Here is a 26,441-nt window from a genome sequence, read left to right as displayed (position 1 = left end):
GACACCCTACCTTGGAGGATTAGTACCATAACATTATTACATTGTAAGTTTTTGGGTTTTTTTACAGCACAGTCCTATGCATGTTGACTTGAAAAGGGCTCAGTGAATTCAATAAGACTTTACTGAGTCCCAGTAAGTGTGCATAGGATTGCAGCCCTAGTTTGGCCATTAATGTACAGATCGACCTAGCATTGGGAATACTGTTCCTGAAATGCTACTCTTTGTTTTTAAAGGATTCTTTTTAAACTCCAGAACGTTTGCAGCTTCACAAACCAGGAAATTCATCAAGAGTTTGTCTTGCACCAATGCCATTAAAATCAATAGGAGTTGTGCAGGACACTGCAGTCTGTAAGCCATTGGAGTCAATTGAAAAATATTTATTGTGCAAATGCCATTAATTCCAGTAGGGCTTGCACTGGAGTTTTAACAGACTATAATCACTATAATATCCAAACTGCGGCTCTCAGCTTCATGTTAGAAACTATAATAGAAAGATACAAAAGTTTAATGAATTCACTGCAGGAGAAGCTGCAGTCAGATGTGGGAAGGTTTCTGTCTTCCCCAGGCTGTTCCTATAGCATATTCAAGATCGGGAGGTTCTGAATAAGTTCAAAACTAATATGTAGTATGAATGCTTTGGAAAGGCATTTGGCTATATGCAATGAGTTTATTGCACTTTACTACGTGCGCCTTAAATTTATATCTGGTGTGATTCATTATGTCATTAATCATAGTCTTAGAATGCAGATTTTTCCACAAAATTAAATTAAGAGTTGGATCATTTGAAATGATGTGCCCTTCTGCTGGCATTCTTTGTAAATTAACTCTCAAATATATTGAGTGTATAAATACCACTGAAATACTGAAGAAAACAGGATAGTAAATAATATGGCTGAAATCGTAAGATGTTTACTTGGCTAGAATTTCTCCTGAAACTGTAATATGCACACTGAAATAAAAATAGCAGTGTCCCTTACTGCCTTAAAGACTAACAAAATTGCTGCATGATTAATAGCAGCAGTAGTGTTGTTTCAAGTTGGGCTTTAAACTCTTCAGAGATGGAAAGGGGGAAAATAGTAGAATTTGAGCTGGACGAAATTGTTCAAAATCAAGCCCAATCTCAGAAGCAAGGCAAGACCAGTGAAAGATCATTCAACATAATCTAGACCAAAGTGTGCCATAGAGAGAATCTGATGTTCAGCACAAATTACTCCAGGTAACTTAAGCAACTGAGCCAAGCCACATGCTACAGGGAAATGCTGCTAAGGCCCACCAGTGTTAACTGTTGTTGGTTTGTTTTAATGCCCTGAAAAGGGAAAGCCAACACAATAGTCAGTAGCAACACAAAGAAAGAGCCAGACTTGTTTTGAAGCAACACAGCAGGTGCTCGTGTTTGCAGTTTTTCTGACTCTTCTCCTGATGGTTTGCTTTAACAAAGGGTAGTGCCAGGCTCACAGGGATCAGGATGTGCTTAAACACACTGGAACAGCTCAGGCTTAGCAAGGGAGGGGAACCGTGCTTGCTTAAACGGATGGCATTAGCCTGAGATGACTTTAGAGTTACGCAACATGCTGGCCATCAGGAAACCCTGTGCACTGGCCTGGTAAGATTTCCCAGCTGCGATCAAAGGAGTCTGCAGCAGATTACATAAACCACTGTTCAACTGCTTCGAAGAAATACCTAATAAACCAAATGAACAAGGGTACACCAACTTTTTTTAAAAAAAACAACAACTTCTAATGCCTTTTCCACTTAAATAATCTGAACAGGGCTGAATGTTCCTGGGTCAGGAGACTATGATCCACTAATGGAGAGAGCTGACAGTGCAGCGTCCCGTGTTAATTAAGCGCTATACTCGATCTCCCCTTGATTTTGTCCTGTTAATTACTCACCAGAATCCTCACAGAGATGTTTTCATTCTTGTTGCCACCACCAGCAAGCTGTTTCGGTGCCACCCGAGAACATAATTCATTTCAGATGTTAGTCAACAGAGGGAAATGAGCCTGCAGAAAAATACTAGGGAAATCCTCTGTAAGGATGTAAGAAAAGGTTCATCTCGTCCAGCATTGTGTTCTCACAGTGGCCAACCAGATGCCTATGGGAATCCCACAAGCAGCTCTGGGGCGCAACAGCACTCTGGCACTCAGGGGCGTCTTGCCTCTGACAGTGGAGGCAGAACATACCGTAGCTGTCAAGAAACAATAATTTGCTTGCTTTTTATCATGGCAGAAACTTGAAGAGGCTGACAGGAGAAGCCAGCACCAGCTTGATAACCTGGAAAGAGAGCAAAGATTCTTAAAGCGAAGATTGGAGCAGCTGCAGGGCTCTCAGGAGATCGAGCGAATACGAATGGACAGCACTGGATCAACCATTTCCTCAGATCGCTCTGATTCAGAGCGGGGTCAGTATTTCATCTGTGACTTTAGAGGAGGGTGCAGAATTTTTGAGGCTCCCTTTCCACGCATCTCCCCTCCTTCAGCCCATGAGCAGCTTGAATCTAATTCACCTGGCAAGGCAGCCTGCTTTCAGACATCTAAAACATTATTTATTTCATGGTAGTTTCTTAACAAGGCTCACGGCTGGAGTCAGATGAGATGGGGTTCAAGATATCATTTTGACCCCATGCTGCTTTTCGTTTCCTGTTATGGTATTGGTTTTTGATTTTCACCACCCTGGCCCTTACCTGGCCCTATTCAACACAGAAAATAGTAGCACGAAGCACAATCCAGCGCAAAGATAATGGCTTTAAACCCCATTGATTTGCCATCTCCCAATGTGCACTGGAGTGTTTCATGTGTTGGATCCTCCAGTGACTGTGAAGAAGTGGGTGGCCATACCCAAATGTATTTCAGATTTTCTTCTTTTAGTCATGAGGGACTACAAAACATATTTGGGGAAAGCTCTCAGATTCATTTGTGGCAGAAACATCTCTGGATGCAAATGGTACCAGTGTTGTTACTATATTTAAAATAGATTTGAAAAGCACAAACTGTGAATACGAGAATGACATCACTAAGGTGTGACAAAATGATTTGCACTTCTTATCCTACATAGTACAGGCAAACCTCGGAGATATTGTGGGTTCAGTTGCAGGCCACCGCAATATAGCAAATATTGCAATAAAGTGAGTCACAGAAACTTTTTGGTTTCCTAGTGCATATAAAAGCTTAGACTACAGTATATTGTGAACATCTAGTATAGTGTAAAGTGTGCAATAGCATAATGTCTAAAAAAGCCCTCCAATGTGCATATCTTAATTAATGTGACACAGAAGCACAACATGCATATGCTGTTGGAAAAATGACTCCTCCTTGATGCAGGGTTACCACAAACCTTCAATTTATTAAAAACACAGTATCTGAGAAGTGCAATAAAGCAAAGCGCAAAAAACGAGGTATGCCTATAATTGGGAAGCAGCGTTAACCAGAATGATTGTCACATTAACACTGATAAGCTCGAACCTAGTCTGCCTTGGCATAATATCAGTATATGTCAACATGGGGTTCTTAGATGAGATGAAGGGAATAGCAAAAATATTGTGCCCCAAGTCATTGTGTCTGTGCAGGATCAATTAGCAGCAGAGTCTCATCTCCCTTATAATACCCTTGCTAATTTGCTCTTGCTATGCTGGACTGAAATAAGGCTGTATGTATCTGGCATAGCTATTATTTTAACCTGATTTCTACATAACCATTGAGAAATCTCAGAAGTGGAGATGTTTGGTATGTTTCTCCAGGATGACTCCAGAATATTATTATATATTGTTTCCCCCTAGAAGTTTGTTTTATCTTCTGAGGATTGTGAGCCAGTGTGCTTGATGACCCAAAGTATTGTCCATATATTTTTAATGGCATGGGACATACATAATGTGCCATGCAGTTTGATACACTATGTGGATTAGTGTCCTCTTAGTGGATTAGTGCCTGTCTTTTATGGTTGCCTAGAGGAATTTGTAAATACAGGGACACACTTGCAGGTCAAGGCTCTTTGCTGATTCAGTCATTCGGAGAAGTTTCTAGTCTATATTTCTCCCTGAAGTGCTAGTTTTCCACATTCCATATTTTGGTATTTGTATGCACTAGAGCATTTCAACATGTGTTGCATTCTGAGATAGTACAGTTCCATGCTCTGCTGTGTGCTTTTTCTAAGTGTTTGAAACAACAGACTGTAAAAGGAGACTCTGTGCTAGGCATCCATTGGTCACGATGGCTGAAGGTCTGCATGTCTTCCTGCTCCACAAATGACCCTTTCCTAGACCTCATTTGCCCTTGCAAATTTAAATCTCTGAGAACTAAAAAATTTAGAATGAATCGTGCAAATTAAGTGAGAGGATGCCAATTTACTTGTATTACTAATTCAAAGCGTAGAATGTGATAGTGTCTGGGTATAATTTGCATGCAACGATTAATGTGCCTTCCCTGGTTTGCAACAAAGCTCCTTGTTGTTGATTTGAGAAGAGGTAATCTGTTTTCTAGAGCAGCAGGAGTTCAGATTTACGATATTGTATTGGTAACTATCTGCTTAATCCAAGGCTGTGCCACTAGATATGAATTTTCTATCTTGAGCTAGCAGCTGAAAGTGATAATCTAATCAATAACTTTCTAATCAAAAATAGTTGTGTAGTAATAAGCTCCTTTCCTTGCTCAGGAGCATTCACCAATAATTTAAAATGTTTAACCCAAAATCTGTTAAATTGGGAGTCCAAATCAGCTGGCACCAAATGGGCTGTAATAATAATTCTTTCAAAACATTGATTAATATAACGAGACAGTTTCCTGCCTTCTGTTCTTCCTTTTTCCTCAATGATACAACACTAGACATTTCCAAGCAAATCTCATGATGTGGCCAGGACCTTTTGCCAGTCTTGATTGAAGAGTGAACCTACCCTGACACTAACTTGGGGGTCTTCCTTCTTTTGCAGAAGAAATTGAAGTGGATGTGGAAAGCACAGAGTTCTCCCATGGAGACGTGGATGATATCAGCACAACCAGTACAAGTGACATTGATGACCACAGCAGCTTGCAAAGCATTGGGAGTGATGAGGGTTACTCCAGCGCTAGTGTCAAGCTCTCCTTCACTTCCTAGAGCATGGTGCTAGGGCAGAGCAGATGATTTCTTTGGGGTAGTTGAAGTTCACACAGCAGAGCTCTTAGATACAGTATTTTTCTTCTCCAAACCGCACTTCAACAGCTAAGCTTGGACAGATGCAACTCTAGAATAGCTCTGTGGGTCCACAGGAGGGTGGGAACCTAACAGGGGAGTCAGTCAGTCTCCATACCGTCATAGTCCAAAATACTGACTTAGTGCTGAACCCATAGCTATTTTGACATCTGAAGCAGGACTCCAGTTGTGCACAGCTGGACTGAGATTTGCCCATGTATAAGTGGATAGCTTTGCTAAGAGATTATTTGATTTGGACAAGGGATCTTGGTGATTCTGGCCCGAATCCTTTTTCTCAGTTTGTCATACCTTCTGAGAAATGGAATTTTTTCCATCTTCAAAATTTAGCAAGCTTTGTTAAGAGCCCTTGTGGTGCTAAATATAAATAAAAATGCTAGTCCAATATCTCACGATGATGATCTAACGCTAGTCCCAGATTGTGGGACAAAAGTAGCCAAGGGGATACTAGTTTCTTGGACCAGCCTCTTCTGATGAGTTTGCACAATTTTATGAATTACAAAACTCCTTTCTTCATTCTCCTTAAAATCCCATCACTTGATTGAAGCTTCTTTCCCCCTTTAACCTGAACGCGAGAACTATGGGAAGTTCTTGTGTACTCTCACCAGCAGTAGCTAGTCCAGTCAACACCTTCTGGCCACTAGGTTTCTCCAGTCAGCTCTGATCATTATTACCTAAGAGATAACAATAATAGTTAGAAGCTCTGCTCATGCCCTGTGAAAAGAGAGGTGCTGCAAATCTGGAAGCAATTCTCATTCAGCTCAACTTTTCAGCTGGACATTGTTTCAAGGCAAGAGCTTGTGCCGCATTATTTAGCACTAGGGTGTTGAGCTGTAAAATACCAGCACACAGTGCAACTGCTCTCTGGATTCAATGGCTACAGCAGTAACTCCTTGTCTATAGAGTGATGCTTCTGACAGAGCGAGACAGACAGACAGACAAGCCTGTAAAAGATACGATGTGCAGGAAAGGCACAGCCTCCATTCTGAGCCGCAATGATCCTTTTTTTCCCCCTTTTGCAAATTATTTTGATAAATGTTTGTAAAAGTTGTTCAGGTGAGAGAACCTACATGCAACAATGTCTTTTTAGAACTCCTAGGCATGATTCTGCAGATGTCTTTTGTAACTAACACCAATGGAAAGGGACCCGTTTTTCTGCTGCCATGCACAAAAGGAACAGGGAACTCTCCTCGGGTTTTATGGCTCTTCCTTTTGATTTCCTTTATGGATTCCCTTTGCAAACTTTGCCACCTGGATCCAACCATAGTTGTGGGCCCACAGTTAACATGGCATGTGTCTCACAGTTCCTCAGGGGACGCCTCCCACTCTCTCTGAGCAGGAACTGTTGCAGTTGTCTTGCTGTTAACAAAATAAGATTGTATCCAATTTTTTAAAAATGATTTTCCTTTTGCGATAAGCTTTCTAACCTGCACTTTGAGGTCTTCTTTGCTTTCACTTTAAGTTTTTAACTACAAGGATTTTTATTATTGTTCCTTTACCAAGTTTAAACTTCTTCTTTTTTTTAGAGACCTCATTTATGACACTTGTTTGAGACTTAAGTAATTTGCCTACCCCGTAATTACTAAGGGAAAAAAGAGAAAAAAAGAAAAAAATGCTTTATAAAATTCATAACTTATTGCTGATTATAATTATTGGGTTGTTAATTTCAGTCCTGTAGATTTTTAATTTTATTATTCTTTAGATAGGGCTGGGCGACAAAAAACAAAACAAAAAAACAAAAAAAACAAGGTAACCTCATTTAGCAGTGCAGTGGAATTGTGTTTAAATGTTAGCATATGGTTCTGCTTAATAGTAGCACTTTAACACCATTAAACATTTCTGTATCTGAAATGCACTGTGTTCTGCCATTTTGGTCACTCATGATAATATTTTAGAATTCCCATGTTCTTGTGCCTGGAAGTTTTTTAAAATACCTATTGGCCATGTGATTAGATGACCCCAAATGACCTCTCATGTAGATCTTGTCTTGATACTGATATGCTGCGTGTATGTTTGAACCCACATGTTATCCATTCACCCCAGAGCTATTACTGTGTCATATAATACAAGACACAACTTTAGAACCTGTGTCATGAAATAGAAGCATAATCCCACCAAGGTTATAGTGTGTTTTATAGAGCTGGGGTTTTTTATTTTTTATTTTGTTTGGTAAAGCCTGGATCCAGTTGTTGTTCTACCTTAATCTCCCCTAGGTGACTCTATAAACATTCTGGTTTACTGCATGTAGTACTCTCTCCCTCTAGTGGCTGGAATAAGAACCCATTAGTTGTAGTTAATGGGAGTAAAACGTTCAGCTGAACCAGTAGCAACAACTTTTATAGTACTGAGATCTGTTAATTGGCCCATAATCTGCATGTGTGAAGCTATAGTGTCCCAGCACAATTCTTTGGGACTGTCAGAATGACTGGCTAGAACTCAAAATGAGCCAAAATTGTAGTACTGAGTTGTGTGGGTAGCCTTGGTTTGTGATTTTGCACACAAAAATCTGTCCAACTGACATCCTTTGAGTCCATTTCTGATCACAGGAGCTCATGTAGCAGAGTACATGCTTTGAAGGTAAAAGGAGTTGAGTTCAAATCCTGACATGTCTGGTTGGAATTTTTTTTTAAGAAGGACTAGAAAAAAGATGAGCCTGGAAAGTTGCTGTCCAGATGTTTAATACTGATCTAAATGCTCTGGTCCATGGGGTCACGAAGGGTCGGACACGACTAAACAACAACAGCAAAATGCTGTTATGTGTCAAGATCATGTAAAAAATAATTAGATGGGAAGGACGGACAAATCTCTTCATACATTACTTTGTTGAAGGGGTAACATGACTGTTCCTGGACCCTCTTTAAGAATGTTTGGGGAGTAGGAATTTCCTAGTTCCATAGATTCCCAGAATGATTTAGAATGTTGGGGAGTCTACACTGATAAAAAGGTTCTCTCCTTCAGAAGTTATTCCTCAACAAGGCACCAGGAAGAGCTGTGTGTGACCTTTGGGTTAGAGCTAGACACACAACCTCCCTTTGTATAATAAGTAACATATAAAAAAGATTCTACCTACACTAAATTCTGCACAAGCACAATATAAACCTAGAGGGTCTTTTAAGTGTTGCTCTAGAATCACATACAACAGTTTGTATGTTAAAGAGCCACTGCAACAAGGTACAACAGGCTGAATATGTATGTTATATTAGCCGTTCTATTAAAAAAAAATGAAAAGGGTATGTTTGTGTAACTTAAGAATCAGTGATAGCCAGAAAGCAGCTCAAACTTCAATATAACATCTAGAAAAGGCTTTATTTCCCCATGTTCGTCATTAAATTGAATTTATATATTGAAATTTCCTCGTTCCTTACACTTGAGATACATTTATATGTAATCTTCTCCCCCTCCCCATGTCTAATTTGTAATGTGACCCTATGCGTGTTTGCTCAGAAGTCACACTGTGTTCAGTGGTGCTTCACTTTCAGATAAACGTGCCTATATCTGTAGACTGAGACCCAAAAGTTAAATGTGACTTTGCATTTGGCATAAAGATTGCATCAGCTGCAGGAATGGGCCATTTCCAAAACTGATAATCCCATATAGGTGCATCACCAGGCCTTGAATGGCTGGGAAATTCTATTCACCCAAAAGTTAATGAACATAAAAAGGCTAAACTGACTTCGTTATCACCAAGACTGTTGACATTCATGACACTTACTGAGAAATATATCAGTCCAGGTTTGTCTTCATCTTGGTGAAAGCTCTTATTTCAGGTATTTGTCACTGTTAATGCTTGTGTGGGTAATGCCAAAATGGATGTGTATCTTACTATATCCAAAAAATGCACAAGAGTTATGTTTGTTTTCTGCCACCTAGGAAATGATGGACATAAGCAACCACTGGTGAGGTTGCTAGTGTCGATGTTTATTCTCTCTCTCGGATTAGGCATGGATATTTCCAAACCTTGCTATAGGAGAGCCATATTCCTGGAGATGCAGGGATTGAACTCTTTCCATGCAAATCATGTGCCCTATATCTGAGCTTTTATGAATGTGATGAAAAATGGAAGCAGCAGCTGTACATGCATGGCCACTTTTCCCTGAACAGTCTTGAGTGAAGCAACTAGACAGCACTGAACTTCAAACTCGTGCAATGTGATGGACTATATGACTTGGAGCACACTATGGCACTTCAGTTCAAAGACAGTAACATACTAGTGGAATGGGCTAATATGGGCAATAACAACTTACAGTTAATTAAAATTCATGATTCTCAGAAACTTGAAACCCTCTTTTGTTGTGACTTCATCTTTTGCTCTTCAGACTTCATGCACTGAGGAGCTGGAAACTGCAGTTCCAGTAGCACATGATTGGTCATGCAACACAAAAGTGGAAAAAGGGTTTGAGAGTTAAAGAATATTTAACCAATGTGAACCCATGATCTTAGCTTCCAGAGGCAGAGCACCAGGACCAGTTGAGGTACCATGGTTTGCATCAGATCAATGGCCTTAGAGAGAAACTGGCAAATGTCAGAGCCAACTGAAAGCAGCAGTTGTTACCGTTCACTCTTCACCTATGGCTTAATCCTTAGCAATTTTACAACGCTGGCCTCCCTGGTGCACAGTCTACACCTGCCATCATTAAATTACGCCACTGGAAAGTTCTAAACAATAAGAATTTACAAAAGAAGGAACACTAAAAACAGAACCGTCAACATCAAAAATTGTTCGTTTTTCTCCTCTAGCCAAGTTGCAAAGAATTTTTTTAACTGTACTAAACACTATCCACTATTTCTCTGTTCAGCTGGTCAAACCAGTGTGGGTATATATAAGCCAGAGTCAGAACTTTTTTTTTTAAATGCTAAAGATCCCTTTAAGAAAAACAGGAAATTTGGATGTAAATGCTACTAAAATAGCTATGAAAATCTATGTCCTCATACTTCAGATACCACTAGCATTTACGTAGTTTGCCCCGCCCCTCTTGATTCCTTGTAGCATATGATCTTAGTTTTAGTATATTACTCTATTAACAACCACTGCATACAGAAGGAACCTGCTTCTATGACTACAACAGGACTAGATTAAAGCTCAGGGCCAACTCAGATGATCACTGTCCACAAAATAGCTGGGGGGGGGAGGGGGGAGAGAGAATGCACAACTGTTCTACACTGGACTAACCTTCAGCTCAATACTAGGCAGAGGATCCAGCATCAGGAGTTCAAGAAACAATGGTTACTGCAGCATGCCAAAAGCTGAATGCTGCATGTGGCTGTGGGTGTATAAGACAAGCTGCTAAGGAAAACGGCAGGATTTTCCAGTAGCTACTATTGCGAAACTTCTACGTGTGTGAATCAACCTTCAGCTCCTTTCCTATTTTCTGTAAGTTTAAGATAGATATTTAAACAAAGTTACTTACCTGAAGAGGCTACCTTTCTCACCCACCCCCAAATGCAAGCTACAGTAGCATTGTACAGTTTCTCAAATACACAGCTATCCTTACAAAAGCAACAGGGACCAAGTCATACACAAAGAGTTCAACAGGCTGGTCATTTGATTACAGTGGGCTCAAGCATGCCAAACACTCTATTATACCGTGGCTAAAATCTCCAGTCAAGTAATGCTCTGCAAGATTAACTTGTCATATACAAACATATACTGAATCCAATGTGGAAGACACATATCAATTCAGACATTTGCTAGATAGAAAAATATCAGCAAGTCCTGCTAGAAATTTTACAGGAGCTAGGCAACTTAGCAGGCGCTCCAACACACAACAAAATATTGCATGTCAGGAAGCTGAGTGTAAGTTATATACCCTTCCCTATAGGGACTACAGCTGACCCCCTAAGGGAGGGACCAACCAGGTTGTGCAACATGATGTTCTGGCAGTAACTAGGGGGTGTATTCAGGCAGGTGTTTCTTGCATAGCAGCTCATTGCTTGTTGCAAACTGCCAGAACAGATTAATCCCTTTTTTGAATGAAGAACATGCCAAATGAAGACAAGCTAACCCTTTATATGCATAAAATGCCTTACCCATTATAAAAACATGATTCAAATTCAACCCAAATAAGTAATGATAGGGCTCCTCCACAGAGAAAATGTGCTTCTCTGGAGATATTTCTGATAGTGCTCTTGTTGGAATAGGCTGATGTCCCTATTCAGCACCTACTGACGTGGTACATTAAATTGTTTTAAAATCACAACACCTAAGAAAAAAGTGCATTTTTTCATCAATCACTGTTGTGCTACGTAGCTCTTGGATTTTAAAATGCCACAGTCTTGCGGTATATAAACAATCCTGCTACTGATCTTCAAGCCTAGCTATCGCAGAATGCAAAGGAAATTGTAATTCTAGCATGACATCTCACTTTGCAAATCTCAACATGTTTTCCTAAACTTACGTCTTCTGCAGCTTCTAACTATTACTTTACTATTTTAAAAGAAAAGAGTTACTGCAGTGTAATCTTGCATAGGATATATGTTTGCAACTATTATATTCTAATGTAAAATGACAATACAGGTCTTTAAACCCAGTAAGTACATTTTATCTTCAATCACATTAACCAGTGTCTGATGCACAAATTAGGTTTGTGCCATTATAATTTTTCCCAGCTGTTAAAAAAAATACCAGCAAATCTGTTTCAGCCTCTACTGAATTATGGGTTTCCTTTGTAATTTGTGTATTAAAGGGGGGAAATGTACAGTGCTATGTTTCTATATAATGATACTGCACTGGTCTAGGAATGCAATTCCATGTTTAAACAGATATGTATCCTCTTGACAAATATTTTTATGTGCAATTTTATTTTTAAGATTTCTGTTATCACTACTTTTGCTTCCTCTGAGATTTCCTGAACTTTGGTGCAGTTACTCTAATGGTGCTGTAGCCAACTGCTACTTGAGGAACTGAAAGATAAAACCCCCCAACCAATCCATGATTGGTGCTTAAGTTGACCAGCGCCAATCGTCAAAACAATACTGAAACAGCATTATCTATAATGGTGCAGGGATGGTGCTGACAAAGATGTTACATTTTCCATCATTGTAAACATTATTCTTTTGTTTGTGGGCATCTATATAAACTTGCTTAAAATATACAAATAAATTTTATGAAATTTTATTTCTAGTAAGATTTGTTACCCTTTTCTCTTCCCACATCGCTAGTGAAAAAAATTAATACTAGTTCAGTTGTCAAACTGCTGCAACAGCATAGCTCCATCTACGTTGATTAGAGGCTTACCTAGTCTACTGAAAATTGCAGCCCAGTTTTCCATACAAGTGCACAAATCTCCTGCAGTAAGTTAAAAGAACAGTAGGCTCTGCTGCACTGGCCTCCAGCTTTACCTGCTTTGAAAAGAAGTGAAATGCTTTCCCATAGGAAAGTTAGCTATTCAGTCACAACAAACAACAGAATGTCTCAGGACCCAGACATTCAGAATTTGAATGATCAGCTTCAAGGACAACTGAAAATCCTGCCTCAATATGCATGTCTTCCTAACAGGTAACTTGTCATCAATTGCATAAGCCACAGTACTGCTAGATAAAAAGATACTGCTATAGTCCAATTTGACTAAGGAACATCTCTTTAGAAGGAAAAAAAAAAAAACCTTAGTAGTCTGTGGACTTCACAAATGTTATTTCAAAAGTGTTGCAACTCCTACAATTTTGACCATATTACATAATTTCATACCAGATTTAATTTTTTTCCCATTTTTAGATTCTTTGGAAGAAAGCCAAGAGGTTTTGAATTCTTTATTTTAATAAAAGTTAAACATACAAAACTGAAATCAACACAGTCATAAAAATTACCTCCTTTTGTTAACAAGAAGAACCTCTCTCTATGGATGGATTCTAAGCTACTAGATGTGGATTTTAGGCTCAAGTAAACTGTCAGACATTTACACTAATCAGTGCATCAACAAATGCTGATGGTTCCTGATCTTATTTAATTCAGAAAACAAATTACAAAAGGGAACTACAACAACATAATATACATGGGGAATGGAGTTCAGATTAATGAGCAAGAATTACTCTTGTACGAGAAATAACTAAATCCAGTCTTGTTCATTAACTTAACACCATATTTTACAAAAATAATTATCTACACTGTATACAGGGCTATACGTTAACTTTTTGTGTCAGACACATTTCAAGATTGAGAGATAGACTACAACCCTAAGCAATACGTATGGCAAAGGGAAGCAATTGCATCCACAAGATACAAATAGGCCTGGACTTTTTTACACATGGTTTCCCAAATAAAATCAAGGAGGGCCAGCAATACTAACGTAAGTTAAACCTTGTAAGAGGAACCTCCTGTTGCATTTAAAAAAGCTGGATAAGCACACAAAAAATCAGCACAATGCAGGTGACTTGCCATATTTACCAACATAAACGCACTGAGTAATTCTCAATAGGAATAACTATTTCTATATGTAACATCTGACTCTTTGAACACTTAAAAGTGCTAATCAAACCTGCAAAGTGACTGAATACATCTTAGGAAGCCTACAGGTAGGTTCTCAAGACCTATAAATCAAAATGTTCTGCTCCTGACAATAAATATGCTTACCTGCTTGGCACTAGCAAGTGCTTTTTTTTCTGGTGAGAACCTCCACCTTGAGCTGGGAGGATGGTGGAATCTTCAAGACTTTGGATAATACCCAACTAAGTTAAAGCAGACCCCCTGATTTCAGTGGGTTTGTTCCAAGTATGAGTTGAATATCACCCCTTGTGCTGAATTCAGATTTCCCCCTAGTTTTTCTCCATACTCCAGAGAGGGCAAGAGAAATCTACATCAATTTATGATGAGCCTTGGGGAGAAGCAAGACGTCCTACTGCCTTCGAAACTCAGTGCAAGATCTGGGAGTTCCCTCCACCACCCTCCCAACCTTGCAGAGATTTTGCAAAGTGGGAAAACAGCAGTATATCTTCCTGCTTTTCAGGGGTTTTCTGAGGCTCAGTGTGACAGGGACAAGCCCCTGGTTCTGCCACTATCCGGCCTGGGCTAGGGGAAAATGACTGGGACATGCCCCTGAAGTCACACTAAGCTTTAGAGCATCTCTGAGACTTCATGTCAAAGCTCAAACCCCTTCTCCTCAGTTGAGTCAATCATGAGCACAAATTTTACCTACCAAGACCAGTCAAGCTTTGTGGAAACCCTGTTTTGCTCATGAAGATGGATTTTGTCAACACTTCCGGCACAGTGCGTTCAACCTGTAATCTTAAAATTTGAACTGCACTGTTTCTGGCTTATGAATCATTAACTGGAGATTAGATGGCCCAGATTCATTACAAGTCAAGGAAGCAGATGCAGATTGTGATCAATTAACAATTGACTTTCAAAATAGAATAAAATCCAGAGAAAGTCATCATAATTGTACTAGCTCTGCAGGAGTTACAGTGCTTAACAGCTATCCTGCAATAAGATGGCAGGCCTGTAAGCACATAACAGGGAGCAAAGAAAGCTGGGATAACTACTTTATTTCATGACCATTTGTTTGATGGCATTCCCAACTAATGCTACAGGGGTGGACACTTGAGAAATCAGACACTTCAGGATACTGCAAAGGGCATTTCTTCAACACAGTCTGACGTGTGCACATTTATGCAATTTACATCTTTTAAGAGCAAAGGGGTCATCTGAACAGCTATTACCTTGCTTAAGGCTTGTACCAGCATAAGCCAACTGATGTCAACAACCATTTCCACTATGCGCCAATAGTTTACTTTTAGAAAAATAGAACAATAGAAAGGTAAATGTAAAGCCCTGCAGAAGTGATGTTAAGTCATTTTCTCCCTCAATTACTGGGGCATCAAATGTCTGACATTGTACTTGGATGTATCTTGGTACTGTGTCATGGGTTTGTCTGCAATTCCACATGTTCCAACTCCAACCTTCCCTGTTACGCTCTCAGGAGACGCAAAGATGCTCCGCTTTACCTGTGGAACAAATTAAAAGCACCAATTGTAACATTTTCAAATTTCAACAAGTCAGCAAAGGAGTGCTAATATCAAATGTTCACATGCATCATTCAAAAAGCAAAATACAACTAAATTTTAATGATCATTAAACAGGAACCTTTAACAAAAAAGCTGTAATTGGAAATGAAGCACTTCTGCTCTGGTCATGGCACTCAGCAAGTCATATTTTCTCCCAGTGAACCACTACAGTTCTATAAGGGTCCTTTCAATGCACAAAGAAGGGCTAAAGGAAAACAAAGCAAAACATTTTTTGCCCCTATAGCTATAAACTTCATAAAGTGTTACCAGCCTCAGGTGCCTGAAGTGTCTTCTGCATGCTCTGTTAAGGGTATCATTACAATGTGGTGCTTATTAATGCTTTTCCTTTGCCACCAACCACTCAAAATAATTTAGCATGCAAACAGCACACACTAAAAACCTAACTCACATATCAATGGGTCAAACAAAGTGCGAGTTATATTTGGCAATACCAAACTCGAAAATATGAAACATACAAAGAGCTTTGTACCATTATGGCAGCCTGAAAGCATCATAGTGCAAGCAACTATGCCACAAGCTTTATAGGCATGAACTTTTAACTTTACAGGTGCTACTATTGGAACGGTTGTTATCAGAAATCTGTTGTTCAGACACGAAAAATTATACTCAACCTTTGCTACAGAAATGGCTGATTCAGATATCCAAACAGCTGGAGTTTGCTCATGTCCTTACTTGTTTGTGCTTTGCTGGTAACCAGCACCCATTTGGGGCAAAAACCATAGAAGGGAGAGTCATCAGACAAATCAGATATCCCTTTGCCTGGCTTTTGCTTATTGGCTGCAACAGTCTCAGGCAGAAAGCATGGATTAGAAATGTTCCCATAGGAAATAATGGAAATTGCAAAGGCTTGCCTAGCGAACAATTTCCTGGAAGTGCATTGTGCTCGGAAACTGGGATCTGTTTATTCCACCCTATCTGCAGGGACTCAAACTAAGTGTAGTGATATTTAACAATACAGTGGTACCTCAGGTTACAAACACCTCAGGTTTCAGACTCCGCTAACCCAGAAGTAGTACCTCGGGTTAAAAACATTACTCAACATGAGAACAGAAATCGCACACTGGCGGCGCAACAGCAGCAGGAGGCCCCATTAGCTAAAGTGGTACCTCAGATTAAGAATGGTTTCAGGTTAAGAATGGACCTCTGGAATGAATTAAGTTCGTAACCAGAGGTACCACTGTATGTTAAGAATATTATAAACAGATCTCTCCCATTGTATATTCCAGAAACAAACAGCTTTGCCTATAATATTCTTTTGTCTTTGTTTGGGGGATTACTCCTGTGCTGCCATACATTTAACACTGCTCCTCTTCAGCAAGGAACCTCTATCAGTAAGCTACTAATGCAAGCATATACAAACCTGGCCTTTTTTGTTTTTTGAATAAGCTCTGTTGTTGAACTGCTGCCATTTGACTTTCTGGTCCTCTCGCTCTTGCTCCAGTTCTTTGATTCGCTGGGCCTTTTTCAAAGCTTTCTTCTTTTTATATTCTCGTTGCTGAGCAATCATTTCTTTTCTAAAATGAGAAATGGCACTGAAGGTTACTTATGTACCTCAGTTTCCTCTTCAGAAAGTCTAAGGGCAGTAATGTGTCATGGCAAGGTGGTTGCTATACAATCAAGGCAAATTTTCACAAAACATCAAACATGAAGAGATTAAGCCGAGGTGGTTAATTCTGAGTTATCAATACTGCCTTACATCCGCATCTTTACCCACCAGAACTGCCTTCTTTTTACAACATTGGCAGTTCAGCCACAGTATATGGCAATGGTTTTGTATGGGCATTACATCTGCATTGCAACCAACTGGAAGCCCCACATCACCTTTGCTTTAACTTCACTTTTGTTCTCAGAACATGTAGATAAAAGCAAGGATACACTGATTAAGAGAGTCTCACCTTGGGCTAGGTGAATGTAAAGATAAACTCTCAGTACAATGGGGCTTCAGCTGTCCAGGCCCATTTCATTCTCCAGCTGTAGAAAGTGCTGTCATTCCTTCTGTAAAGCAATCTGTGCATTGCAAGTTTCAATAAAGCACAGCAAACCTACGTTCATGCACTACTACGAATAATGGCTCTCTTTCAGAAATCAGTTGAAACTAGCTAATGTCTTGCTAAACACAGAGCAACTCTAGCTCAGAATTTGTCCCAGGGGAAATATACTACTACACAGGCATGGAGCAATCATTTTGGAGTTCATGAGACTAACCAACTCAGCATGATAAGCATTAAAGTTAGTAGCACAAACCATAACACCTTCATCATAATCTCAAACCACTATGTATATGTTCACAGTAGGGATTGAGGATAATTTAAGAACTGCATTTTTAAGAACTGACCTAATTCACTCCATATATTTCAATCCATATTTAAATATTCTTTTTCATTTGGAGTAAAAAAAATCAAAGATTAATGTGAAATTGGAAGGGACCTATGAACAAGCACAAACAGAACAGAAACTGACACATTTGACCACCCCTAGTTCTTAGTACCAGTTCAGTCCTAAGATGGCAAAGACTGTTTTGGGCTTTACAAGTTTCCCTAGGTTGGACCTCTAAAATTGGGGCAGCGAAGCCCATATCCTAAGGCATTATTTAATTGGGGGGGGGGGGAGAACAGACAATGTGCATTACCTCTTTCCCAAATCTAGGGTAACTACGCAAAGTATGGTTCAATAACATCTAAGGATAGTGTTGACTTCTATGACGTTTTTGCTGTAAAATCACCTTTGGGAAGAGATGATTCATCAGCAAAGTAGCCTTACAGCTCTTCTTATTACTATATGACACACTGAGCCAACTGAAAACTGTTTCAGCCACTTACTTGGACATGGGTTTGTTGCCACTGTCTTCCTTTGCTTTCCTTCCCTCTTCCACAGGTTTCAGATTGAGCAAGGGTGTGACTTCAGCATTGCCATATCCCGAAAAGGTGACTGCAGCTGTGCCATTCTCTTCATCTATCTCTTCAATTTCAGCTTCATAACACCTGTAAAGATATCATGGCTGTAAGCATGTGAGTAATGGTTTACAACTCAACCCTACAAAACTTGTATTTGCAGTGATTAATATTAAGTTTCAGGACATTCTTGCTTCATTTTGGATTGGCATTTCAAGTCAAAACTCTTAAAACATAAATTTTGTTCAAGAATTGTGCCTGGCACACAAACTAGTTACAATCCTAAAGTCCAAGAGCTTGTTAGTCAAGTGGTTTGAAATAAACTTCGGTTCTGAATCTTCTGTTACCAAATATATATTTTCACCTTCACACCTTTCACATTTTGTGAAAACTAATTTGTTTAATAGATCTGGAGGATTCGTGTTTGGCTGTTTTATCATTTCTACTAATTTTCACCACCACAAGAGGCATTCAGCCACAATACCCATGTATTTAGAAATTCTATGGGACTTACATCTGAGGAGATATGTATGCATAGGATTACAATGTGAGATTGTAATTTGACAGAGGTTTCACTGCCCTCATATAATCTCCCTCTCTGAAAGCAAGCAGTGAATTACTAACATAAGAAGATGGATTAAGAAAAGCATTAAACAATGTAAGGTTTGTGACAGTAACTTAAATGAAGATAGATAATCAAGGTAATTATCTATTTTTCTCAATCACATCACCTGATACTCAAAAGCAGTACATCGTTAACTAAACTAAGTGGAACGTCTGGGTCCAGGCATCTCAGGGGCCTAAATGGAGAAGCGGAAGGCCATGGCAAGAAAGAGAACCTAACCTTACAGAAAAAGAACTGTCTTCTTCCCATAAGGTATTAAAAAATATCTCTATCAGCAGAAGGCAGGTCAAAGGCAACAGGAATAGGAGGAAATGTGTTGGTTTACATCATCACTTTCTGCTGTCAGCAAATCATACCAAACAGAATGACTCTGATGGGTTTACTGCTGCATCTCACTTCAGCAAAGACCAAGGTGAATTGAATTTCTTCTGGTGGAGGATCATCACTGATTCACTGTGGAAATGTGCAAAAGGATACACCCTAGTGGCACATCACTATTTGTGAAGGGAGCTCTAAAAGTCTTTATTCAACCCTCTTGAAAAATTTGCCTGTGGATAGTTTTGGGAAGGATGTTAAATACTCTGCTTTATATTCCCTTACCACCACGTCTGGATGGGTGCAACAACCACAGATCCTCCCAACAGCAACAGCCTTCTACATGTACACAATTGTGAGCAAGGACCTCTTCTTTCTCTAAGCCCATTCCTGCCCCACTTCAAAGAATAAATTTACAGTACAGAAAAGGGGGAGGAAGCAGTGAAAATTTTGCTGCCCTATACTTCTTTCCCTCAATGGTTCCCAAGTATCTTAATACAATCTCAACAGAGCTCCAAGTTTCGAAGTAAATGACATTCCTACTAACGTTTTCAGATTAGTGATGAAATGTATACACAACAGATTTCAGTTACTGCATACCAGATTTTTCGAAGGTGGCAAATTTTAAGATATTAGAAACCATATTGTATTCTACAACGTTCTAGTCAAATTAAACAGTTAAAACAATGGACCTAACTCTAAAGTTTAATATATTTTGTATTTGAAAAATACAAGATCCAATCAATGATTTTTACTGAACTGGTGCTCAGCCGAAGAGGAGAGTATAAACCAAAGGGAAGTATCTTACCATGGAACTGTATTATTTCATGTAACTTTTACAGAAGTTTGTTTCTACACTTACTGTCCATCTTCACTCCATATTGCCATACATCTGTCTCCAACCTTCCATGTGTGACTTGGAGGAGCAGAAGCAGAACTGTCAGAACTTGCAAGTGTTTCTGAAGGTTGTGTTGAAAGAAGGTCTTTGGTTAATTCTATAACTTCCTGGGGATGGAAAAGAACAAGTCGTCAAACACAGTTTAAGTAGTCTCACCCCTGCCCATGCATGAAGACTATTTACCAACTGCGGTATTGCTGGCAAATGGTAGCAGACAGAACAACACATGAAATCTGTCCACATAATTTACTAAAGGTTTTTCTATAAGCTTTGGGAATCTGATTTCTTAGCAAGTATCTAATACTACTCCCATAGCTCATCCCAATTTTAATATTGGGGGAGGGCAGCAGGGAAATTTCTTGTTTGCATTTTCCTCTTTGCATTACAAATGAATATTATATTTGATGGAAGAGTAAAAAGTAGACTGCAGAAAATGATACACAACTACAGAATGGCGTTTTCTGCTCTCCTTCCAGTGATAAAGCAAGTATTACTGAGACTTTTAAAAAAGAAAATTACTGTGCAATGAATGCACTGGCTAGTGGAAGAAATAGGTTTTTCAGCAAGTCAGTTTTCTTGTTTGAATACTGAAAAAGTGTACTTATGTGAGAATAGCCCACTATACACAAACCAGATATAAAGAATGAACGCGTACAGAAAATACTTTTCTTTATAAAATACATATGAGCAAGGGCTCAGTAGTTTCCTGCATTTTTTTTTTTTTTGCTATTTAGAGATTATAAATAAAACTATTAATAGGCTATATCCACAGGTAATAAATTACAGGTATTTTAGATTTTTAAATCTACTGGATTGTATCCAATACTGCTGTCCCACTTGTGCAACTGAACTTCTCTTTCCTTTCCTCTCCCTTGTACCCACTCAAAATCTGTTCCAGAAGGTTGGGGTAGCCTCTGAAGCAGATTTGTGGGGTATCCAGGGAGAGGAGAGGAAGGTAAACCACATAACACATTGTTGTCAAACTAATTTCCCTCATCTACTTTTTCCTTCCTTCCTTCCGCTTCCCTTCCCCTCCTCTTTTTCTCTTGTCCCTTTAATATGTAATCATGGAGCGGGGCCTGTGCATCATTGAACTTTTGATTGAGATGAGCTTCTCTGAGAGACAGTATCTGCCTGAAAGGTGGAATAAAAATAGAACAAATTTTAACAAGAAAAGGAATAATTTAATACATATGCACCTTTCATATCTGATGCGATTAAGACTTGTCTTTTGTCCTCAGATATTGGCAGCTGAACAATAAGCTTGTAAAAGGCTGCTCTTACATGTAGAAATGGCAAAGAAAACATGAATGAACAAACAGACCATATGACAAATTCATTTGCAAAATACAGTCTAAGAGGAACAAAGAGCTAGAACCACTGATGACTGTTTAGTGCTTACAAGGCACACCTGAATCATATTCTAAAGATAACAGCACACATAATAGTGAATTATCTAGTATTCTAAATTTGTTTCCTAAAAGACTCTAGTTTACCGTGTTTTTCAAAAAGCAAAACGCAAATGAACATACAGATTAACATTTACTCCAGGACAGTGCTTTTCAATTTGTGGTAATCATTCCACCCGGCTTAATGTGAAAGATTACAATTTTTTTAAAAAAAGCATTTAGAGATCAGTGTTAAAGTACCAGTATTAAAAAGGCTGTATACAGCAATGAACAAAATATAAAAGTACGAGGTTCTATTGATTAATCAGCGATATTAATCTATTAAAACTTTTTAGCAACTAAAAAGGTGCCCCAATTGACTGAGCAGAAGGTTTTTAAATATATGTATTTTTGGCACACAAGCACTCATAAAAATTGTGGGTGGCAAACACCATCTTTAAAAAGGCATTTCTTTAACGCACAAGCAAATGCCTTTTCTGAGATAATAACTCTTACAATTCACATGTGAATTGTCTGAAAACAAAATGGCTTATTTGTTCATTTATTTTAGGGGTCAGCAAACCTTTTCAGCAGACCCCTCAGATCTTGGGGGGGCAGGCTATTTTTTTGGGGGGGGGAGAACTTATTCCTATGCCCCACAAATAACCTAGAAATGCATTTTAAATAAAAGCACACATTCTACTCATGTAAAAACACCAGGGATGCCCCACAAATAACACAGAGATGCATTTTAAATAAAAGGACACATTCTACTCATGTAAAAGCATGTTGATTCCCGGACAGTCTGTGGGCCAGATTTAGAAGGCAATTGGACCGGATCTGGCCCCCGGGCCTTAGTTTGCCTACCTGTGATTTATTTGACTTATATGGCCCCCTTCATCAAAGGATCTCAGGGCGGTTTATTGCTTCAGAACTCTTGCTTTTACTCAGGTGCATATTTTATGTCAATCTAATTGCCAAAAATTCATACAATTGAGATGCCTTTAATCACTTTAATGAGGTGACAGCCCTAGTTCTTTGTGAAAGATTTTAAACCCCAACATTTAGCACAGTTCTTTGTGAAAGATTTTAAACCCCAACATTTAGCACATCTCATTAATATCGCCATGGTAAATTATTTGCCACTGACAGTGTATAAGATCCTCTTCACTATACGTGTAAAAACATTTAAGTTACAAAGCTTTTTCTTATTCTCACCTGTAAGTCTTTTTTGAGTTTTAGTAAATCTTCATTTTCTCCATTTCCCGTCAAAGCAGCTTCAACTTGTTGGAGTTGAGCTTTATAGCTAGCTAACTGTTTTGCAAGGTCTTCTGACATCTGAAAAGGGAAAAAAGGCATTACAAAATACTGAGGGAAAAGTCTGTTTGAAAACAGTCTTGCAGAGGCATAATAATTAGAATGCAAATCACTAATGACTTAGTGCAGCCTTATCAATAACAGAATATTTATGTAACTTGCCTTAGTTGGAAACTCCAGCTGGTCCACAGCAGGCTTCCCAAATAATGCCAGATTACCTTTGCAGTAATCAAGTTATAAGGTAGTCTCTTTAGTATGGTTTGTTCCCTTACTGCTGTGTTAATGTTACAATAACAGAATCGTATGGGGTAAGTAAACACCTGTTTCCACCCTGGGAATTTACAAGAGATGCCCACCTTATGTCCCTGCCCTATACCTTATATCATATATTACATATGGTGGGAGGCAGGTAATCTATGTTTGTTTTTTGCCCAAAGTAAAATTTGCAAGTACTGTACTACTAAGCTGTAGTTGATTTCAAGCCACATGGGTTAATGAAACAGGGATTACTGGCACTGGCAAGCACTAATTGGCAACACTTCCTTTTTAGATGTTTACATTTTTTTATTTATCTGTTGCTGTACACCACCCTAATGGTCCTGTTACTCAAGGGTAGCTTACAAATAGATTAAACACTCTGCACATTCACAGATTCTCTGTTGTATTCAGTTTTCCAGAACACAGTCCTTGAGAAGTATGACTATTCAACTGTTCTTAACACGAGAGTCATTTTCAGCATCAAACTGGACAACCAAACTCCTTGCCTGACCTTGACTAAATCCTTCTCTCTTAGCATTAGTTCCAGTAAGGAAATTCACAGCAACGCATGGATTGTGTTTATGGATCATCTGCCACAATTTTGTTATCTAGCCTTGGACAAACCTCTTTCCTCAGTCTTTGTCAAGGTGACAAATACAAGATAGTACAGATAACAGAGTGGGTGAGGCATGGAGCAGAGCAGGGGTGGAACTATTGAGCATCACACTAGTGCTCACTTTGGAAATCTAAAAACTGAAGGCAATCCAAACACAGATCCTTTGTTAATACATAAGAACTATTCTAGTCCTTTCAACACAGGGTGTGAAGTTTAGAAAACACTATCTGTACAGAATTAGCAAAAGCCAAATTTGGTAGGAATGGCTGGAATAGCACGTGACCTGACGTACTATTTTTCAGGGGCTGTGAAGTATGGAAAGCAAATTCTGCATACCAACACCATACTGTGGACAATACCTTCTTTATAATCACAGGATACAATCCGCCAAAAAAGGACTTGACTCCAATTAAAAGGCCCATACGCCGAAAAAAGCCCGCAAAAGCGGTGCCATTGAAACCCAGCCGTCCTGCTACAAAGGAGCGGAGGTTTCGGGACAGAATGGAAGAGCCGAGACGGACCTCCCGAAAAAAAACACAGTATAATCCTCGGAACACAGAAGGCGAATCTTGTAAACCGACGAAACGGGCCTCCACGTGCGGGAAGCCCGCAGACAATGGCTGGCCGTAGACAAAACTTCAGGCGGCGGAATCACTGGGGACCGGGCGGCCGACGCGCCTGGGCCTGAGGGAGGGCCTAACGGAGGCCCCGGAGCGAGTGAGGAAGGGGCAAGAGGCCTGGAGAGCCGAGCGCCGTGTACGGAGAGGGGAGGTCGAGGGCTGAGGAGAGCGAAGGGCCTCCCGGCCTTCGCCCAGCGAGAGGAGAGGGAAGTGGGGGAAGGGCCGCGTCTCTCACCTTGGCCTCGCGCGCGGAAGGCCTCTCTCCGTCCCGTCAGGCCTCAGGAGAAGCGTCTGTGCTCGCGCGCGCGCACCCACGCGAGATCTGACCCCCCTCCCGACCCCCAACAAACGTCGCCCCCTCCCTTCTTGCTGCTTCCTAGCGACGACGCAAAGAGCCCGGCCAGCGGAAATGAACGCTCGCGAGAGGGGGAAGCCGGACCTGACGAACAAGCCGGATCACATGACCACTCCGGGGGTGGGGAAAGCACAAACCAAGAGGAGGATCGAAACCGATTCTTCCGACTCCCAGTTGCGATTCCTTGGTATCTTCCATGTGCGGGGCGAGAGTGGCGGAAGTGCAAAGGAAGCCGCGTAATAAGTAGCGTTCGGCATGTGAGAATCAACCCAAAAAACCCAATCTCGCCGCAGGGCTTATTATTTAAACTGATCGAATCTTCTAGGGGGGAATCGGAGCGGGATTTGTGCTCTTCTGAAATAATTATTTTGGCGGGGGCTCCGCTGCTTCTAACTGCCTTGTGCTCAGGTTCTCCTCCCCTGGTTTCTCGCAGGCCTCTGGCTGGCCACTGTGAGAACAGGATGCGGAACTAGGGGGGCCGTTGGCCTGACGATCCATTGGCTCATCCTTTGTTCTTATGTTATGCACCTGGAAATAAACCCTGTTGGATCCCAACGGAGCAAGACTCTTAATCTCAGGGTCATGGGTTTGAGCCCCACGTTGGGCAAGTTTCCTGCATTTCAGGGAGTTGGACTAGATAACCCTCATGGTACATTCCAACACTACAATTCTATTATTCTAAAATATAAGCCCACTGGCGGGTACAGCCTTATTTTAATTATGCAACCAGATCAGCCTGAACAAATTTAAAAAGGAAGGGAAAAGGGGGGCTTGGTTCCAAGAAAAATGACTCTGGCAATCCCACCCACTATTGAACCCAGTGGGGTTTGACTTTACGTCAAGGGTCAGCAACCTGCGGCCCATGAACCACAAGCGGCCCACGGGGGTCGTTTAAACGGCCCCCAAACCGAGCTGCCTGCTCGGCGAGTCCCTACGCACTGCGCTAAACCGGCGCAGCACAGAGCAGGGGCTCACTTCCATGGTGTCGGAAATTGCGTCTGCGCAGACGCGATCCAGCCCACAGGGTGATCTCCATGGGAATGAACCAGCCCAGGAGAGGTAAACCTTGCCGACCCCTGCTTTACGTGATTTTGGCTTTAGGCGTGATCCCTGGAATGTAACCCTCATGTAAATTGCATACCCTCCAACACTTCTCTACTGAAAATAGGGACATTCTATTCTACATCAGGAAGCTTCTCCTGCGTTTGAACTCTCGGCACACATATCTGTCATAAACGCATATACACATTGTGGAACCACAATGCTAAGATTGGCGACAAGCTTCTGTCTGCTCTCACAACTTGAACTTTGAAGCACGTGTCAAAATGGCACTTGGAAAGTAACCCAGTAAGGATCTGCCCTTCTGTGAGATCCAGTATCCCACCCCTGGTGGAGACAATTCTGAGCAGGATGGACCACTGTTCTTACTCAAAACAAGGCAATCTTCTTTTGTTGTGACCCTAACACCATCCTCCAGTAGCCTCCATGTGGAGAGGGGGGATGCAAAATACTTTGGGGATTAGATGCCTTCTGTTCATGGTATTTAGGATTGTAATAATCATAAATCTGCCCTTATTCCCTTATGGGGGACACAAGAGCCCTTATAGTCTCCTTTGTAGGTTCTCCATCGGTCGGAGAAAATAACAGAGGCCAACCAGAGAATATTGAGAAGCAAAGCAGCTTGTAAGCCTGATCTTTATTAACTGTTGCAACAGGGTGCTCCCCTCACACACAGGAAAAGAGGAGGACCTAGAACAAAGTAGTGGCCGCCCTTATATAGACATTTTAAATTGCCCTTATATAGACATTTTAAATTGTCAAAAAACAAAAACACTGTTTTAAATATCACTTGTGAAAAACAACTTTTGAGTTTTTACAGCAGCTCATTCTTTTCTCTCCCCTGCAAATGTCTGCACCAAGCACTAGATGGCAGCTCTGCTGCATTTGCACAAAACTTTCCCTC

The 26,441-nt window shown here is 40.3% G+C and overlaps 2 protein-coding genes and 1 long non-coding RNA gene across 5 annotated transcripts in view; 1 reads left to right on the top strand and 2 right to left on the bottom strand.

Annotated features, from left to right (window-relative positions):
- MXI1 (MAX interactor 1, dimerization protein) overlaps positions 1–12,292 on the top strand; it is a 78,344-nt gene extending 66,052 nt beyond the window's left edge. For 2 of the 3 annotated variants that reach the window (XM_083741617.1, XM_083741619.1), the window contains exons 5-6: positions 2,230–2,401; positions 4,922–12,292. In XM_083741617.1, the coding sequence (XP_083597743.1) occupies positions 2,230–2,401; positions 4,922–5,085 (336 nt within the window). In that variant the 3' untranslated portion in view covers positions 5,086–12,292. The remainder of the gene's footprint in view (positions 1–2,229; positions 2,402–4,921) is intronic. The other variant, XM_083741618.1, reaches the window with a different exon arrangement.
- On the bottom strand, positions 3,318–12,406 carry LOC310845870. Its single transcript, XR_014565014.1, has 2 exons — positions 9,423–12,406; positions 3,318–5,852 (listed from the first exon to the last, which is right to left on the bottom strand). It is a non-coding gene; the product is annotated as an uncharacterized lncRNA (long non-coding RNA).
- A 503-nt stretch (positions 12,407–12,909) lies between these two features.
- On the bottom strand, positions 12,910–24,589 carry SMNDC1 (survival motor neuron domain containing 1). The gene is made up of 6 exons (XM_083741621.1): positions 24,359–24,589; positions 22,531–22,650; positions 19,889–20,031; positions 18,015–18,176; positions 16,556–16,709; positions 12,910–15,114 (listed from the first exon to the last, which is right to left on the bottom strand). The coding sequence occupies exons 2-6, from the start codon at positions 22,648–22,650 to the stop codon at positions 14,977–14,979; spliced, it is 717 nt and encodes a 238-aa protein (XP_083597747.1). The 5' UTR covers positions 24,359–24,589; the 3' UTR covers positions 12,910–14,976.
- Between the last annotated feature and the right edge of the window lie 1,852 nt (positions 24,590–26,441).

The sequence above is a fragment of the Podarcis gaigeae genome, assembly GCF_964106915.1.
Source record: "Podarcis gaigeae genome assembly, chromosome: 5".
Classification (NCBI taxonomy): Eukaryota; Metazoa; Chordata; class Lepidosauria; order Squamata; family Lacertidae; genus Podarcis; species Podarcis gaigeae.
This window is presented reverse-complemented; position numbering and strand designations above follow the sequence as displayed.

What these genes read in the sequence shown, in the direction of transcription:
- SMNDC1 (XM_083741621.1), bottom strand. Translation starts at nt 22,650, where the DNA reads ATGTCAGAAGACCTTGCAAAACAGTTAGCTAGCTATAAAGCTCAACTC. An exon ending in ATATGGAGTGAAGATGGACA is followed by an intron (nt 18,177 to 19,888) that starts GTAAGTGTAGAA and finishes ATATCTTTACAG; the next exon opens with GTGTTATGAAGCTGAAATTG. An exon ending in CAAAAAACAAAAAAGGCCAG is followed by an intron (nt 15,115 to 16,555) that starts GTTTGTATATGC and finishes TTTGTTCCACAG; the next exon opens with GTAAAGCGGAGCATCTTTGC.